The sequence below is a fragment of the Mustela erminea genome, chromosome 7 (genome assembly GCF_009829155.1).
Source record: "Mustela erminea isolate mMusErm1 chromosome 7, mMusErm1.Pri, whole genome shotgun sequence".
Classification (NCBI taxonomy): Eukaryota; Metazoa; Chordata; class Mammalia; order Carnivora; family Mustelidae; genus Mustela; species Mustela erminea.
The window spans coordinates 100,647,770-100,666,199 of NC_045620.1; the positions used below are offsets into that span (position 1 = coordinate 100,647,770).

The 18,430-nt window shown below is 36.7% G+C and overlaps 1 protein-coding gene across 3 annotated transcripts in view; it reads left to right on the forward strand.

Moving 5' to 3' along the window:
• Nucleotides 1-18,430, forward strand: part of DNAH6 (dynein axonemal heavy chain 6) — a 228,579-nt gene that overhangs the window by 24,469 nt on the left and 185,680 nt on the right. For all 3 annotated transcript variants that reach the window (XM_032352623.1, XM_032352621.1, XM_032352622.1), the window contains exons 5-11: nucleotides 4,519-4,786; nucleotides 10,825-10,959; nucleotides 11,046-11,166; nucleotides 12,553-12,670; nucleotides 13,962-14,130; nucleotides 16,381-16,497; nucleotides 18,000-18,200. In XM_032352623.1, the coding sequence (XP_032208514.1) occupies nucleotides 4,519-4,786; nucleotides 10,825-10,959; nucleotides 11,046-11,166; nucleotides 12,553-12,670; nucleotides 13,962-14,130; nucleotides 16,381-16,497; nucleotides 18,000-18,200 (1,129 nt within the window). The remainder of the gene's footprint in view (nucleotides 1-4,518; nucleotides 4,787-10,824; nucleotides 10,960-11,045; nucleotides 11,167-12,552; nucleotides 12,671-13,961; nucleotides 14,131-16,380; nucleotides 16,498-17,999; nucleotides 18,201-18,430) is intronic.

The window sequence follows — 18,430 nt, forward strand, 5'->3', positions numbered from 1 at the left end:
GATCACAAGTAGGCAGAGAGGCAGGCAGAGTGAGAGAGGGAAGTGGGTTCCCCGCAGAACAGAGAGCTTTATGCGGGGCTCGAACCCAGGACCCTGAGATCATGACCTGAACCAAAGGCGGAGGCTTTAACCCACTGAGCCACCCAGGTGCCCCTGAAGTTCTCTTTTTAAATCTTTAAGTAAATTTTTGTACTATTTCCTGAAAGAAAGTCTTTGATGAAAGAAAAATCCTAAGCAACTATCCAAGAAGCAGCTGAAGTTGAAGGCTGAATCCTGGATGCCAAGCAATGCTGAGTAGGCAGTTGTCTATATAGGTGAAGTGCGGTGGATAAGCTTCCAGAATGGATGTGTGGTCGGAGGCCAAGTGTGTGTGGGTGGGGGGGAGAGCAGAGGCCCAAGCAGTGTATTTGCAGAGTAACCCCCTCAGTAACAAACTGGAAAGTCTAAGAAGAGGATTACAGAGAACTGTGCATAGGCCCTCTTAATTTTTGCAAAGCTTTCCTTGACCCTGCTTGCCCCTTATATCTGCCAGCAGAACTGGGCTTGAAGGAAGTCCCTGCCCATCTGTGAGAGAAGAATTTTATTAGAGTTATGAAAAACAAGATCGGTTTTTGGAAACTTTGGGAAGGAATGGATGGGAGGGATATGGCCCTTCAATACACACCATTGTAAAGGAAGTTTAAGACAAAGAGGAATACATACGATTTTAAGTTAAATGGGCAGCAGGATCAAGAAAAAGCATTCTATAGAGGGACGCTTTCTATAAGTTAAAGAGAAGTTCTGCACATTTTTCGATGCAGGTGAAAAAGTAGCCAAAAGCCAGGAGGGTTAGAAAAAAGTGGGGTGAGACCTATGTCTCTGGAGGAAACCATGAGATATACTCCCAGGCTGGGGTGGGAGCACACAAATGTGATGATTTTCTTTTTTTTTTTTTCTTTTTTTAATTTTTTAATTACTTTTACTTTTTAATTACTTTTCAGTGTACTAGAATTTAGTTTCTGCACCACACCCAGTGCTCTATGCAATATGTACCCTCCACAGTACCCACCACTAGGCTGGCCCAACTTCCCACCCCCCGCCCCTTCAAAACCCTCAGATTGTTTTTCAGAGTCCATAGTCTCTCATGGTTCATCTCCCCTTCCAATTTCCCTCAACTCCCTTCTCCTCTCCATCTCCCCATGTCCTCCATGTTATTTCTTATGCTCCACAAATAAGTGAAACCATATGATACTTGACTCTCTCTGCTTGACTTATTTCACTCAGCATAATCTCTCCTGTCCCTGTTGTTACAAAAGTTGGGTATTCATCCTTTCTGATGGAGGCATAATACTCCATAGTGTATATGGACCACATCTTCCTTATCCATTCGTCCATTGAAGGGTATCTTGGTTCTTTCCAGTTTGCTGACTGTGGCCATTGCTGCTATAAACATTGGGGTACAGATGGCCTTCTTTTCACTACATCTGTATCTCTGGGTTAAATACCCAGTAGTGCAACTGCAGGGTCATAGGGAAGCTCTATTTTTAATTTCTTAAGGAATCTCCACACTGTTTTCCAAAGTGGCTGCACCAACTTGCATTCCCACCAACAGTGTAAGAGGGTTCCCCTTTCTCCACATCCTCTCCAACACACGTTTCCTGTCTTGTTAATTTTGGCCATCAAATGTGATGATTCTCAATTCAAGTGAAGAGAGAGCTCACCTTGTGACCACCTTGTTTTTGTTGATTGTTTTCAAATAAAGTTTGGTTGTTCACAAATGTTCCTGTGTATCAGAATCATCTGGGGTGCTTGTTTAACTAGAATCTCGAGTCTCATACTTAAAAGGTTCTGATTCTGTGTTGGACCCAGAAATCTAGATTCTTAATAAGTACCCCAGATGATTCTGATGCTGGTGATTCAGTATTTGAAAAAGACTAGCGTGTGTTCTTTTGTTCTATGCAGAGTAGAAATATGTAGTAGAGGAAGAGGCATAGGCACTCAAGAGTAAGGATCTTAGATAGTAAACTGTAAATAAAAAAGATTTCTAAGTGGAACCGATCACCAGTAAGTTAGAATTCAACATCATGGACAACACCTGCCACCTTCTGGAAGGGTCTTTATTAGCAGATAGACCAATGCAAAGCAAAATTTCTAGACATGATTTGTCTTTAGGTTGGTTTGATAACTGATATTAATGAAACATCTGAAGTTGACTATAGTTTTGGAGACAAGTTAAAATTTCACATTTTTTAGAGAATTACCCTAAGAATGTCCTAATTCTATCTTTAGCTACAGGCAAAGAAAAAAGGAAAAAAATTATTTTTGTTTACCTCACCTACAACATGTAATACCTGGCATTTTCCCAGACAGTTCTGATGTGGTATGTTAATTGGAACACAAAGAGTCAGTGGAATTAGATTAATAAAAGCTGAGCAAGTTGATGTTTTTCTCTAACAGCACTTAAATAACACCCCACGCCCTCCTGTGCTCACATGAATAGGCCTTGGCTTGGGGTTTTGGTTTTTGCTTTTTTTCCATTCTGGTCCTGTATGCTCTAATTATAAAAATATTTTTTCTTATTCAGTATTATTAAACAAAAATAGATGTTAAAAACTAAAAGCGATTTATTCCAATGGTTTTTAATTTTTTGATTGACAGACCCAAAATATATGAGAATCTTGTCCCAATTTCTGAAAAAGTTATCATGCATATGTATATAAATTTGTATACATACAACAATTTCAGGGATTTCCCAGGTGACCCAAAGGCTATACTAAAGGGCCATGAACTCTAGGTTCAAAATGCAGAGCTAAGGATCAGGAGAGAACATAGACAAGGGAAACAGTTGATTTTCGCTGGAGTACATCAAAAATATGTTAGTACATATAATTTTTTTAAAAGATTTTATTTATTTATTTGACAGAGAGAGAGGCAGTGAGAGGGGGAACACATGTAGGGAGAGTGGGAGAGGGATATGTAGGCTCCCCGCTGAACAGGGAGCCCTATGCAGGGCTCCATCGCAACCAAAACTCTGGGATCATGAACTGAGCGGAAGGCAGATGCTTAAGTACTGAGTCACCCAGGCACCCCAGTGCATATAATTTTTGCATAGTTTTAACATAAAAACAATTTGGGGTTTTGTTTTGAAGTCTATTAGCTTTTCCTAAAGTATCAGAGAATCTTTATGAATTTTATTTTCCTTAATTTAAAAATATATTTTAGTAACTTGCTATATCACAATATGTTTCACATTTGTATTACTAATATTTAAGTTGCACCCAGTATTTTAATGTTACAGCTAAAATTACAAAAAAAACTTTGTGCCTGTAGGCAATACTTGTTTTAAAAAATTTTAAAGAATCAGCCCTTTCTATTCTTATTACTTCATTTCCTTCTCCTGTCTTTACTCCTGTCTTTATTTCTCTTGCTTTTCTTCCTTATTTGATCTGTTTCTGTTACACAGGAGGTTGAGGAATGCCCTTAATGACAGTTGAAAGAGGAGTATCTTGAAATAAACAATGTCTTGACGATAATTATTCTGTGACAAATTGGGCACTTTTTTCCTAAATCTGGGTCTTGATTCTAATCTTATCTAATTCATCTTTTCTTGCTTTGTTCTTTCTCATAGTTCTCTCAATACTGGGTAATGTAAAACCCCTATACCATTATTATTGAATAGTTTCTAAAGAGCTAATAATAATAATTTATTTTCAGATAGCCTTCATATAGGGCTATTACATTTTAAAAATCTGTAATTGACTTGTTTCTGTAAAAATTATGTAATGGAGATTGTAAAGGATCTTGCCAAAGTTATAAAATCTTTAAGGTCTAAAATAAGTCTAACTATTTTTTTTTTTTTCAGAAAAACAGTATTCATTATTTTTTTACCACCCCAATGCTCCATGCAATCCGTGCCCTCTATAATACCCACCACCTGGTACCCTAACCTCCCACCCCCCTGCCACTTCAAACCCCTCAGATTGTTTTTCAGAGTCCATAGTCTCTCATGGTTCACCTCCCCTTCCAATTTCCCTCCACTCCCTTCTCCTAACTCCTCATGTCCTCCATGCTATTTGTTATGCTCCACAAATAAGTGAAACCATATGATAATTGACTCTCTCTGCTTGACTTATTTCACTCAACATAATCTCTTCCAGTCCCATCCATGTTGCTACAAAAGTTGGGTATTCATCCTTTCTGATGGAGGCATAATACTCCATAGTGTATATGGACCACATCTTTCTTATCCATTCGTCCGTTGAAGGGCATCTTGGTTCTTTCCATAGTTTGGCGACCGTGGCCATTGCTGCTATAAACATTGGGGTACAGATGGCCCTTCTCAACTATTTTTTTTAAAAGCATTTTCCCCCTTCTTTTCCTGAATATTCAATCTAAAAATAGTTTGTTTGAATTTTTTAAAAGTTTTAAATAATATTTGATTTTTCAGAAATGTTTTATCTCTTTAGAACACAAAAGTAATGCAATTGCTTAATTTTGTATTGAATACTTTTATTCACTTTTCTCTATTTTTATTCATAGAGTTGTAAGTTATGAGAACATCAATAAACTTGACTACTATACCATTAGCAAAAAAGCAGTAACACATATTTATAATGAGGACATTGAATATATCGACATTGATCGATGGGAACAGGAGTATCTATATCACAGAGAACTCACTAAGATTCCCATATTTGCGCTTTTCCGGAAATGGAAGGCTTTTAACGTGTGGAAGAAGAATGTCCGTTCCAAGAAAATCAGTGGGTGTCGAAAATCTCTACAAAAAAATCTGTTCATCGTTAATAATGTACGTATTTATTAATCATACCTTTTTTTTTAAAAAGATTTTATTTATTTGACAGAGAGCTAGCACAGAGCAGTAGGCAGAGGAAGAGGAAGATGGAGGTTCTCCACTGAGCAGGGAGACAGATGTGTGGCTTGATCCCAGGACTCCGGGATCATGACCTGAGCCGAAGGCAGCCACTTAACCAACTGAGCCACCCAGGTGCCCCTATTAATCATACTTTAAAAGAATTATGGAAAAACGAAGTGTGAATCTATTTCAGGTATTGGCATAGACTGTCCTTTCATCTTTTTAAGAGAATTCACAATTTTCTTTCTGTCTTGTCATTCTGTCTTTCATTCTGTCTTGTCATGGCAGTCTAACCTAGTTTTCACATTTTAACTAGTATTGCAGAATGCCAAAGCATAAGAGCATTGCACAAGTCCCCTTCAGTTAGAAACAGCCTCAGGGGTTTGGATTTGTGGCCCCCTTTGCTGTTGATTAGGAAAAGAATGGGCTGATAACCCTTATTACCTCCTTTCATTTTTGAGTGACTCTGGACTCTATGGTCCAAAATAATCTGGGGGTTGTTTTCATGGGCCAGTACCTCCCAATGAATCCTATGCTTTCCTCTACCATGGACTCAGACAGAAGGGACAGTTTTAATATTTACTTGCAGGATGGCGTAATCATGGAAAAAGAACTGTTAAACTGTATGTGACTGTATTTTAAATCTCTACCCACCCACTGACTTTGAACTTGCATTGCAAGTTTTCTACTTGGCCCCTGGGAGTGAATTGGAATCACCATTACTGTCATGATCCTTCGCTGTCTATTTCTCTGACACTGAGTCACAACCCTCTGGAATCAGAAGCCTCAAGTTTGCTTCTTACTGCTCATTTCTTCCACTTTCATATGTTACTCCGAAAGATCATTATCAAGATGTCAGTCACATAATAAAAGAACATTAAAGGAATAAGACTAACGTAGATATTAGTGCAAAACAAATATATGAGAGATACTATCTCAATCATCCATCTCATCAAGGATTCTGGGTTGTAGAAAATATTCTAGTCCTCCTTGGTATCAAGTTCAACTTCTAGACCTCTAATTTCCTTAAGGATCCATCAATCATTTGAATCTATTTTGCTACCTTTTCACTACCTTTTATCTTTCATCATGTCTTGGGTACTATACATGCCGTAAGTTTGTTACTAGGTATATAAAATAGTATTTTGTATTTGTCTTGTATTTGTCTCTGAGATTACCTCTATTGATCCTTAAGGCTTGTTCTCTTAGGTGCTGAGGTTGTCCCTCTCTCTGTCCACCATTTATACCAACAGTGCTTTGACCTTGATAATTTCTTCTCTTAAATGTAACCCTAGCAGACTAGAAATTTCTCATCCATTTAAACTTAGATTGACCTAAATAACAGAACCATTGTGTTGGTTTAAATATCTATTAGATGCTATAATTACCTACACACTTACTATTACTCTTATATTTACTATTAATTAGGAGGGCTGATTGGCCTAGACTAGGTGTAAGGGAAATAATGTGGATCCTTTAAATATTTCTTTTCATGATTTTTTTTTTTAGTAACAACACTTAATGACATCTGTGCCTATGTTTCCTTTTAACAACTTTATTGAAATATAATTATTGTATTGTATGATTCTCCCATTTAAAGTATACCATTCAGTGGTTTTATTATAGTCATAGAGTTGATTAACCATTACCACAATTTTAGAACACTTCCATCACTCCAAAAAGAAAGCCTGTTATTCAGTAGTGATCACTCTACATTTCTCCCTAACTCCTCCCAATCCCCTCCCCAGCTCTAGGCAGCCACTAATCTACTTTTTGTCTTTATTGGCTTATTCTGTACATCTCATATAAATGGAACAGTACAATATGTGGTTCTTTGTGGCTGGCTTTTTTCACTTAGGATAATGTGTTCAATGTTCATCTATGTTATGGCATAGCACTTCTTTTTATGACAAATAATATGCCATTGTAGGGACATACATATTTTATGTATCCACCCATCTATTATTGATGGTTATTTGGATTGCTTCCACTTTTTGGCTAATACTGCTATGAACATTTGTGTACAAGTTTTTGTCTGAGTGTATATTTTCATTTCTCCTGGGTATATGCCTAAAAGTACAATTACTGAGTCACCAGTAACTGTATGTTTAACCTTTTGAGGACCTGCAAAGCAATTTTTCAAAGCTACTGCACAATTTTAAATTCCCACCAGCAGCAAATGAGTGCTTTGGTTTGTCTCTGTTTTCACCATTACATCTTTCTCATTATAGTCATTCCTGCTGCTTATGAAGTGGTATCTCACTGTGGCTTTGACTTCTCTTTCTGTAATGGCTAATGATGGTGAACCTCTTTTCATGTGCCTACTGACCGTTTATATATCTTATCTGGAGAACTGTATATTCAGATACTTTACCCATTTCTTAATTGGGTTATTTTTACTTTACTGTTGAATTCTAAGAGTTATTTATATAGTCTGGATCTAAGTCCCTTATCAGTTATATGACTTGCAAACATTTTATCCCATTTTGTGGGTTGTCTTTTCACTTTCTTGATGGTATCATTTGAAGCACAAGAGTTCTTAATTTTGATGATCTGCATTTTAAGTTTTGAAATTGGGAGTGTACGTCTTCTGGGCTTATTGAATTTCCACATGAATTTTAAGATAATCGTGTCAATTTCTGCAAAGAAGCAGGTTGGGATGTTGGTAAGGATTACTTTAAATCTACAGAATGATTTAGAGAGTATTGCTATCTTAACAATATTAACTTCTTGTCTATGAACATAAAATGCCTTCCCATTTATTCAGGTTTTCAATTCTTTCAACAATGTTTTATAATTTTCAGAATATGTTTTACACTTCATTTGTTAAATTTATTCATAAATATTTTATGTTTTTGTTACTATTGTAAGTGGAATTGTTTTCTTAATTTTGTTTTGGATTTTTCATCTCATATATATACATATATAAATATATAGTACATATATAGAATACGTAACCAACCCCCAGATTAATAATGATTTTCTACCTCTGAAAATATTAACACTCATTTCAATGCAACTGGCAGAAACTCCGTTTCAGTGAGCTTCAGCAGCAACAACAACAAACAAAAGCTCATATAATGAGGAAGTTCAAAGAGTGAGCATCCCTTTATGCTTGGTTGAATTCAGAAGTTCAAATAATATCTTTTCATCTTTATTTTTTCCTCTTTCTCTTCATCTTTCAGTTCTGTATTTCTCTGTTTCTTTCTCACTTGGGCTCATACATGAGCACCATCTGCCGCTCTAGTCATAGCTGGCTCTTTGAGTGAGAAGAGTATCTCTTGCTGGAGGTGCTGGAGAGAACATGATAGGCTCAGCTTGGTCACGTGTTCAATCCTGAACTAATCCTTGCACAGCCAGGCATACTGGTAAGTCAGGCCTGGGTTTGTGCCTATTCCTCATTCCTCTGAGGGGAAAGGAAAACAAAGTCACATGGTAACGTGTTTCCCAAAAGAAAGAGGGATTCCTTCCCCCAAAAGAATTGGAGGTAGGTCTGTAGGTCTGTCCAGGACAGACAAAAATGATAGCTTCTCAGTCTACATTCTGAAACCCACCATCAAAGTGACAAGTTCTTCTTCTTACACTCTTGCTAACAACTTAACATAATGTGTAATCCTTATCACCTGCAACAGGTCTGTTGATTTAGCAGCCTGAGAATGAGCCCGAGATTCTATCTGAAATTTACTGATAGAAAAAACGATGGGGGTGGGGTGGGGGGGAACAAAACACCTACAGTCTCTCTCGTATTCACAATTGTTCTCACAACTGTCCTGGATGCAGAGAGCCAGATGATATTTAAGTGGAACCAAAGTAATTTCTTAGATTACACATTTTTTCTTCCAGAAAATTTCCATTTTCAAAGTCCTCTCACATTTTGACAGACCATCAATATCAATTTTGCTCTCCACCTGGATTCTTACGCTTTGTCCCTGTACTGAATAGAACTTTTATTTTGGTTCAAGGACTTTCTCCAGAGTACCCTGGACTTCCTTGCCTTCCCTGTCCAGTTTTGATTGCATTCTCCTGCCTACTCCTATACTCATGTTAATTTATGTAGTATCTTTTTTCAGTTCTTAGACTTAGTCCCTAAACTTTTGCTTCTTTTTTTATCATTCAAATTCTTCTATGAGCTAAACCTTAAGGGGCTATCTGGCCTCCTAGATGTTTTTTCATGAAGCTCTTCATGTAGGACCTACTAATTACAACTTCCTTTTATTTGCACTTCGAATAAATAAAGCACTGTTTCATGTTGGTCTGAGTAACTGTTGTTTGTCCTGTTTGGGAAAGACAAAAAAGAGTCTAATAACGTGGTGTACATAACATAAATCAGAATCACATAAAAATAGTTAACTCTTTCAATGTGACTGCTATTCATTTGATTAGATTACAAATGAGGGTGAATGATCAGGGAACATTGTTAGAACATGTGTCTTTTGGGGCACCTGGGTGGCTCAGTTGTTAAGCATCTGCCTTTGGCTCAGGTCATGATCCCAGGGTTCTGGGATCAAGCCCCACATCGGGCTCCCCGCTCAGCAGGAAGTCTGCTTCTCCCTCTCCCACTCCCCCTGCGTGTGTCCCTCTCTCACTGTGTTTCTCTCTGTCAAATAAAAAATAAAAAAGACTTTAAAAAAAATGTGTCTTAGAAGCCAACAGCCTAGAACTCTGACCCATTATGGTAGCATAGAGAAAGATTAAGTTAATATTATGTAACATAATTTTACAAACACTTCCACTCATTATTCCAGCACACAGATAAATAGGTTGGTTTTTTCTTTATTTTAAAATTTATTTATTTATTTGAGAGAGAGAAAGAGGGAGTGGGGGGAGGGGCAGAGGGGGAAAATTTCAAGCAGACACCCCAGTGAGTGTGGAGCCTTACTCAGAGCCTAGTCCCAGGACCCAGAGATTATGACCTGAGTGGAAATCAAGAGCTGGGTGCTTAACATACTAAACCACTCAGGTGCCCCATAAATAGGTTCTTAATGGTGACTGAATTTTCTTTTTCAGCAACTTGTCACTCCTGAAGATTTAAAGTTAAAAAATTTAACTTAAAAAAATTTTAAATTCAAAGTGCTCTTTGTCCTATGTCATAGCCTTGTAGGTCAGTAGATGGGCCCCTCCATTACCAGGTTGACTGGACTTTGTAAAGTCCTTAAAATAACACAATGAATCTTGTAGTAGCCATTCATCAAACATAGTGAAATTTAAGAGATTCCTCAGCCCTCCTTTACTTGCCCTCAATTTCATAGCTAAAAGATACATGTTCAAAAGGAAAAGTAAGAATTCAAACAAATTAAATCTGATAATTCAAAGAATGCTTTTATGGATAAAGAAGTGTGTGTAAGTGTATATATGTGTATGTATCTGTATGTATATATACATATATGTAAGTGTGTATATGCATATATGTATACATACATATACAATGGAATATTACACAGCCATCAGAAAGATGAATACTTACTGATTAGAGAAAGACAATTATATGGTTCACTCACATGTGGATTGTAAGAAATAGCACAGGGGATCATAGGGGAAGGAAGGGAAAATTAAGACGTAATCAGAGAGGGAGACAAACCATGGGAGACTCTTAACTATAGGAAATGAACTAAGTGTTTCTGGAGGAAAGAGGGGTTGGGGTAACTGCGTGATGGGCATTAAAAAGGGCATATGATGTGATGAGCCCTGGGTATTGTATACAATTGAGGAATTATTGAACTCTACATCTGAAACCAATGATATACTATTTGTTGGCTACTTGAATTTAAATCAAAGAAAAAAGCAAAGAATGTGTTTAGAAAAAGTTCAGAAGGGTTCCTGTTTAATGTATGTACTTTGGAGTTGTAGCTACAGTTAACACATAGAGCTATTTATTTTCCTTCATAACCATTCTTGCTTTCCAAGTATTTTTATTCTTCCAAAAGACAGGGCTTTCTTTAACTAAACAATGACAAATTTTTATTTTCATGCAGTATTTGCGACCAGCTCTTCTTAAGATAAATGAGTTATGCTATCATTTAAGTTTTATGGGACTTTGTCATATTGAAAAATGTCACACCTACACCCTGCAAGAATTTAAAGTTGCACAGATCATACGGTTAGAAGAGGTAAGGAATTTTGCCTATAGCTTCAAGATTTTTTCCTATTGTTGCTGCTTTGCTATTGCTAATTATACATATTCATCAATGTCTAGGTGATAGAGCACCTAGAAGAATTTCGAAATGAGGCAAAAAATGTGGTCAGGAAGGCTTGTCAAAATGCTCTTCATGCTGCGGGATTTATTCCTGATGACTGTCTGCATAAACCCGGTGATGGTATGAAGGGGAAACCACTTTGATAGATCAGAAGTTATGGCTTTCTGAAAAATGACCTTTTTCTACTTTTCTTAAGTTTAAATAATGATCCTATCTTTTTTAGTTCTTCCAAATGTCTACTTGATACATTACAAATTCAGTACATATTGTAGAAGGGGAAAACACGGTGAATGCGGAATTTTCCTTGCATTACCAATTCTTATATATAATATTTTAAACTGGTTACAGAACCTTCATTTCATAAGCATTTTATAAAGGAATCAGGGCCTCTTGTTTAAAGGTATGTCCAATCTACCAATACAGACAGTAGGTTTGTTAAAATTAAGCAACTGGGTGGATTTCAAGTTGGCCCCAGGTGACATGAACTGTAAAAGAATAACTAAAATTCAGGGGGGAAAAGGAGCGTGGAGGTGTTCCTGGGAAAGAGGTAGCATGGTGTACAGATCAAATCTGAGTAAGGGGAATGTTAATGAACTGTCTGCAGTCCTTTGTTGAGTTGAAATCCTTTGATGTGTAATTCTTTTGGAGAACTGAGGTGTTTTCTAGAGTTTGAAATATCTCATTAACTAAACATTTGTTTTTTAATTTATCTTTTTTCCCCTTTTAATGCCAATGTAGTTAACATACAGTGTTATATTAGTTTCCAGACATACAATGTAGTGATTCAATAATTCTATGCATTATTCAGTGCTCATTGTGATAAGTGTACTTTTAATCCCCCTCACATATTTTCCCCATTCATCCACTCATTTCTCCACATAACCATCTGTTTGTTCTCTATAGTTAAGAATGTTTTTTGGTCTTTTTTCCCCTTTGTTCATTTGTTTTGTATCTTAAATTCCACATATGAGTGAAATCATATTTGTCCTTCCCTGATTTATTTCGCTAAGCATCATCAGGGAAATGCAAATCAAAACCATAATGAGATTATCACCTCATACCTGTCAGAATAGTTTAAAAAACACAAGAACACCAAGTGTAGGCGAGGACGTGGAGAAAAAGGATCCCTCGGACACTGTTGGTGGGAATGCAAACTGGGGCAGAAACTGTGGCAAACAGTCTGGAGGTTCCTCAAAAAATTAAAAATAGAAATATCCTAAGATCCAGTAATTGCACTGCCGGGTATTTACCCAAAGAATGTGAAAACACTAATTCAAAGGGACAGAGGCACCCCTATGTGTATTGCAGCGTTATTTACAAGAGCCAGATTATGGCGGCAGCCCAAGTGTCATCAATCGATAAACAAATGAAGAAGGTGTGGTATAGGTATAGACAATGGAATATTGTTCAGCCATAAGAAGAATTTTACTTATCTTTTAATGCATAGTTAAAGAAATAAAATTTTTACCCAAGAATTCTTGACGTTGTATCTTCTGTTGTTCTTAGATTATTGTAAAGCGCAAGACAGTAGAGGTCTCATTGAGTTGCCTGCTTACGCAGACTCAGACAAAATGACATACACAGAGCAGGCCAGCAAAAGACATCACTGCCTGAGGCTAACATGGTAAATGATTATTCTCCTTCTCAAGAAAAATTAGAGCATCCACCCTTCTCAAGTTTCATTAAAAATTAAAGCCTTCACCAAAGGATTCACAAATCGTGATGAGAGATTTGGGGGCTCTGGTAACCTGAATGCAGGCCCAGAAGCTCACCCATCCAACTGCCACCCAGCAGAGCAGCTCCTGGGAGTCAGGCTGGTGGAGAGTAGAAGCCGTGCCCAAGGCCAAGTGCTCCTCTTTGGTCTCCGAAGCTTAGTTTGGAGCATGGAGCAGGCTTCGTGGAGAAGTCAGATCCCTGAAGAGTTGTGGCCTCCTCCAGTGCACCTGGAGGGCCCACTACATCGGTTTGGTCACTAAAGAACCACAGATCGCTGCATTGCCACACAAAATCCCACCCTCTCCCTAAGGTGAATTTTGCACCTGGGAGACCAGGGTGGAAAGTTTTCCCTCCAGAGCCTCAGCTGGATCTTGACGTTGTTCCAGAGTTTGGATTTCACACCATTCTACAGGCTCATCATTACAAATAACTTGCAAACAAAAACACCAAATGTTATCTGAAAAGTTTTATGTGGCACTATAGAATACTGTTACTGTTACTCAGTGCCCACTAACTTAGTCGGACTTTGATGGCTGTATAGTTAATATATCTTAACTGAGCACTGGTTTACATTTGAAATAACATGATAATAATGTCTGTTTCACAACAGAGGTCAATGGAGCAATCACTGAGGCCACCATCAGAGTATAGGTCACAGAGGCCTCTTGGCCTTCAGTTGAGTAGAATATGAACATTTATTCTAAATGCCCAATTTAAGGAAACATAAAATCTGCACCTCTGGGTTAGCAGTTGCTATTAAACAATGTTTATTCAGTAGCAAAGATTTCACACCTTTACCATTAGAATGTGAGTTACAGATGTTGTATATTTTCTGATTTCTTCTTTAAAGCAACTTTAAAAAGTCTTATGGCCCTTTTGGCTAGATGAGCTGGATGTGTTTTCCATACCAGCTATATTGCTCACTAAATATCCTTTTGGATAGTTAGAACACTCAACTAAATTGATGCTATATATTTGAATACATTTGTGTTTTAAAATGAAAAATGTCCAAGAATAACTCTTTTGGACAGCAAGTCTCTGCTATTATTACATAAATGGCAATTCAAAGAGAAATTAGATTTTAAATTTTGAATATTTGGTTTAGATTATTGTAAAGCACAAGACAGTTGTTTTGTTTAGTGTCACTTCATGGTAGTGAATATAGAAAACTGAAGTTGTATTATTTTTTTCTTTTCAAGCTTTATCCGTCTCAATGACTATCTAATTGAGAACACAATGCACGTCCTAACAGTAAATTCTGTTAACTCTCTTTTGAATTATCTCACCGACAAGCTAAAACGAACACCTTCAGCAGATGTCATTCAGAAATGGATTACTGAAGAAAAGCCTGAAGTCACTGAGAAAAAGGTATATTCAGACAAAATTAAGAAAATCCATAGGTCAGCATTTATTGAGGAGTGCTGACTATGTACTATAAATTATTCTATTTTCTGTGTACTTAAAAAGTATCAGAAATGCTTGAAGATTTCACAGGACAACCAGAGCTTACCATATGTACTCAAAATGGCAGAATTAAAATCAGGATATCATCAAGTATCTGATAATAAAGGAAGGCATCCACTGTGCTAGATGTTGCTGTCTTTCTCATAGGAATTTGTTAAAAGGCTATTCATGTGTACACTGGACAAATATTTCTTAAGTTCCTACAATGTACCAATCCCTATGCTGGATGTTGGGTATATAATGATGAAAAGCATAGACAGGATTCTTGCCCCCAGAAAGCTTATGGTTTGGGGGTCATCACGTGCATGAACTGGCGAAGAGAAGCAAGGAAGGTGGTATAAATGAAAGATAAGCAAAGGTTTAGAGGTGAGAAAAAGCAAACTGGGGAAGCAAACCTTTGTGCTTTGGGTGAATAACCTCTTGGGAAGATGTTGAAAATGTTGAACTTAAGAGACACAGTAATTTGAGACATTTGAGAGGAAGTATTACAGATCTTTACATTCCAGTATAGCTAAGAGAGAAATCATGTCATCTCATATCCACATTTCTCAATAAGCTTCCCTTAGCTCCATTCCAGGTGATAACTTCATGCCAGGTATCTAAAATCATAGCAAAACATGTGTATCTGGTTTCATCAAGATTCCTACCTGCACCTGTCAACTGCCTCCCCAGGAAACCCACCTGCGAAGTTTTAAGGCTGCATGTACTTTGCCATCGTTTCCCTTTTCTCCAAAAGTTGCATTTTAGTTGCATGTTCCTTTTGATGACTTTCTCTCTTTCTCTAGTCTCAATTCGTCCTTCTTCTCAGTACTATTACATTTTGAAAGTAACATTTATTTTTCTAATTATAAAAGTAATATATGCTAAGTGAAGAAAATTGGAATCTACAAAGAAAAGGATCCTCTACTATCCAAAGATAACTATTTCCAAGTGGAAAAAGGTACCACATTTACTGCTTTAACACATGCTTTTTTTTCACTTAGCAATGTATTATGAAAAATCTCCAAAGGCAATATATATTTTTCCACATAATATTCTCACATAGAAATATAACTGTTGTGCACCTGCTAAATAATTTTTTATCATTGATCACTTTCTCATATTCCAAGTAAGCAAAGACATATTTGTTTCTTATTATTCCAAATAAGCAAAGAACATCCTTTTCTATACATTTTTCACACATCTCTGATTTTTTCCCCTGAGAGGAAATTCCTAGATATGGAATTCTTGGGTCAGAAATATGCTTTTGGTACTGATGCATTAATTTTCCAAAAAGTTTGGTGTCAGTTTACAACCTTCCTAGCAATGTTTGAGCATGAATCACACATAGATATTATCATTCATTGTCATTGCAGTCCATCTGATGGTTGTAAAGTAGTATATCACTGCTTTTTATTGTCATATTCCTTTAATTCACTTCAGTGCAGGGATAAAAGCATAGGTCAGGTGGTCAGAAAAACTGGGGTTTGAGTGCTGGCCTGGAATTTAATAACCAGCGTGTCCTGAATGAAATGTCTTTCTTTCTCCAGATCCTATTTTTCTCATGGGGGTAATAATGATATCTTCATATGGTTGCTGTGGGAACATGAGTACTTGCACTGCTTGGCACATAGGAAATACTCAATAAATGTTGTTACTGAGTAAACTATCCTGAGTATGAGATCAAGGAAGAAATTTATTGATCCTTGTATATTCCTTTTAGGAAATGTCAGATTATGCCCTTTGCTTATTTTTCTATTTAAGTACATTTCTACTTTAGTATATTTAGTATATGTCTATTTATGTATCAGTTGTTATATTATTAGTATAAATTTCTGTATCAAATACATTTCTATATAAATATATATATATAAATATTATCAATGTCCTATATTCTATATACAGTAGTAATATATTTTTCCAGCTTGTTGTTTGCCTTTCCATTTTGTTGATAGTGTTTTCATAAGGAGGGAAGTTTTATACTATTCTGTAGTCTTTCAATGTTTGCCTTTATTTTTTAATTTCTATGGTAATATTTGTTGAAAGACAAGCCAACCTTATGAAATCAACTAATTTTTTATATGCTTCAGTTTACATGCTTTTTGTAATACAGACATTTTTACCTTACACCTTGGTTCTTACATCTTTATAACACTGCAAATGGGCTCATTTCAGGGGGCCTCTGCAGCAGAAAAGCAGGAAGAAGACGAGTCTCTCATCCCCATGTTTCTCACAGAACTGATTTTGACAGTCCAGTCATTACTATTTGAACCTTCTTTGGAAGACTTCCTGGTGTGTGTTCCTTCATAGAGCATCCATCCTTCTATAACTACATTTTTGGGAAATGAAGCACTGTTTTACTCTCAAGTAATGGGCAGGTTTGCTGCTGGCCCTCCTCTGAAATGATCAGAAGGAAAGGAAAATACTCTTCTGTGCACAGCATTACATCTACTTAAAAACCACCTAAAATTTTAGCACATTTTCTTTAACTTGAGACAGACTGGGAGTTTGGTCAGGTATACCATCAAATGCTATACAAAATTTTGAATTGACTATAATAAGTACAATTTTAAAATCTTTTAAGATTTCAAAATGTAGATTTAGCTGTATCTGTGAAAATTTTAAATTATCTATTGCTGTGTAACAAATAACCACAAATGTGGCAGCTTAAAACAACAACCGTGTGTTATCTCACAGTTTCTGTGGGTCAGAAGTCTGGGCACTGCTTAGCTCAACTTCTGCTTCAGAGCTTCTCCAGGCTGTCATTTGGGTATTGGGTGTGATGAGGTCTCCTTAAAGGCTTGATTAGAAAAAGATCTAAGTTCCCTCAAGTTGTTTTGTAGGTGTAAGTATAGGACTGAAGGTCCTGTTTCCTTGAGGGATGAGAGCAGGGGACCACCCTTAAATGCTAGAAACTGCCTTTAGTTCCTTGCCATGTGGCCAACTCTATAAGCAGTTTACAACATGGTTATTTGCTTCTTCAAGACAAGTTAAAAAATACCCTTTGGGAAGGGCCCAATCTCTCTTTTAAGGGTTTTCACTTGATTCATTCAGGTGTACTGAGGGTATACCTTTTTGATTAACTCAAAGTCAACTGATTTGGGACTTTAATTATATCTGCAAAGTTTAACTTTCTATATAATGTAGCTAATAGTGGGAGTGGCATCCCATCCCAGAGGCCTTCCGTCCCTCCATACTCAAGAGAAAGGGATTATACAGGGCATGTATACCAGAGGGAGGGTACCTTGGGGGCCATCTTAGAATTCTGCCCTCTTGATTTGTGTACGTGTATAGATTAGTAAGCCAATCAGAGTCTGTTTCCTGGTATACTGTAGCACAAAAGCACTAGTAATCAGAATTTCTAGATTCTCTTCTTGGCTTTACAATTAATGGGTTATTTACCACTGGAAACCACTTACTGCTCTAGGGTTTAATTCATGATTATGTAAAATGAGAAGGCAGATGAGTTTTAAGGTTGCTTCCAATTCAGTAGTCTATGATTCTGTAATTTATCAGATAGCTTATTTTAGGATATTTATAAGGACAAGTGGACTACTGAGTTCCCTCTGGTTGGGGCCTTACCTTAGAAGCTCCCATACTGAGGCAGTGGGCTCTTGAATGTCCCTTCTTAACCAGAAAACTCATGTCCTTCACATGATTTGTATGAACTCAGAATCAACACAGTATTTGTTATGGTTGAATGAGTTATTTATTTTAGCATTTCAAAAAATCCAAAATTATTCATAAACAATCATATATGTTTATATTTATGTTTATTTTTTTCTGTCTAACAGGATGGTATTTCAGGTGCAATTAATCATTTCCAAAACACTGTGCTGTCGGTTCCTAACCTTGTACCTGATACATATTTTGATGCTTTTACCAGACCTTACATTAACAACAAACTTGAAGAAAAAACTTGTGGATCTGGGCCAAGCCTATCAGCAGTATTTGATGATGATAAGAATTTTCACATGATTATCTTTCAAATAAAGGTACATTTACTTTTACTAAAGCTATTTTATAATATTCTCAACTGAGTAATAAATATTCTTCCTTTCTTATCTTTAAACTACATGATTGCTACTTACTTTCTAAATGACAAAGTGATTTCTTTTTTAAAGTCCTAGTAAGTCAGAGCACTAACTAAAGGATAGGATTTAGAAGAGCAAGTTATTGGAGACAGCAGCACTCCCTCACTCCCAGGAAGAAGATAAGTAGAAAG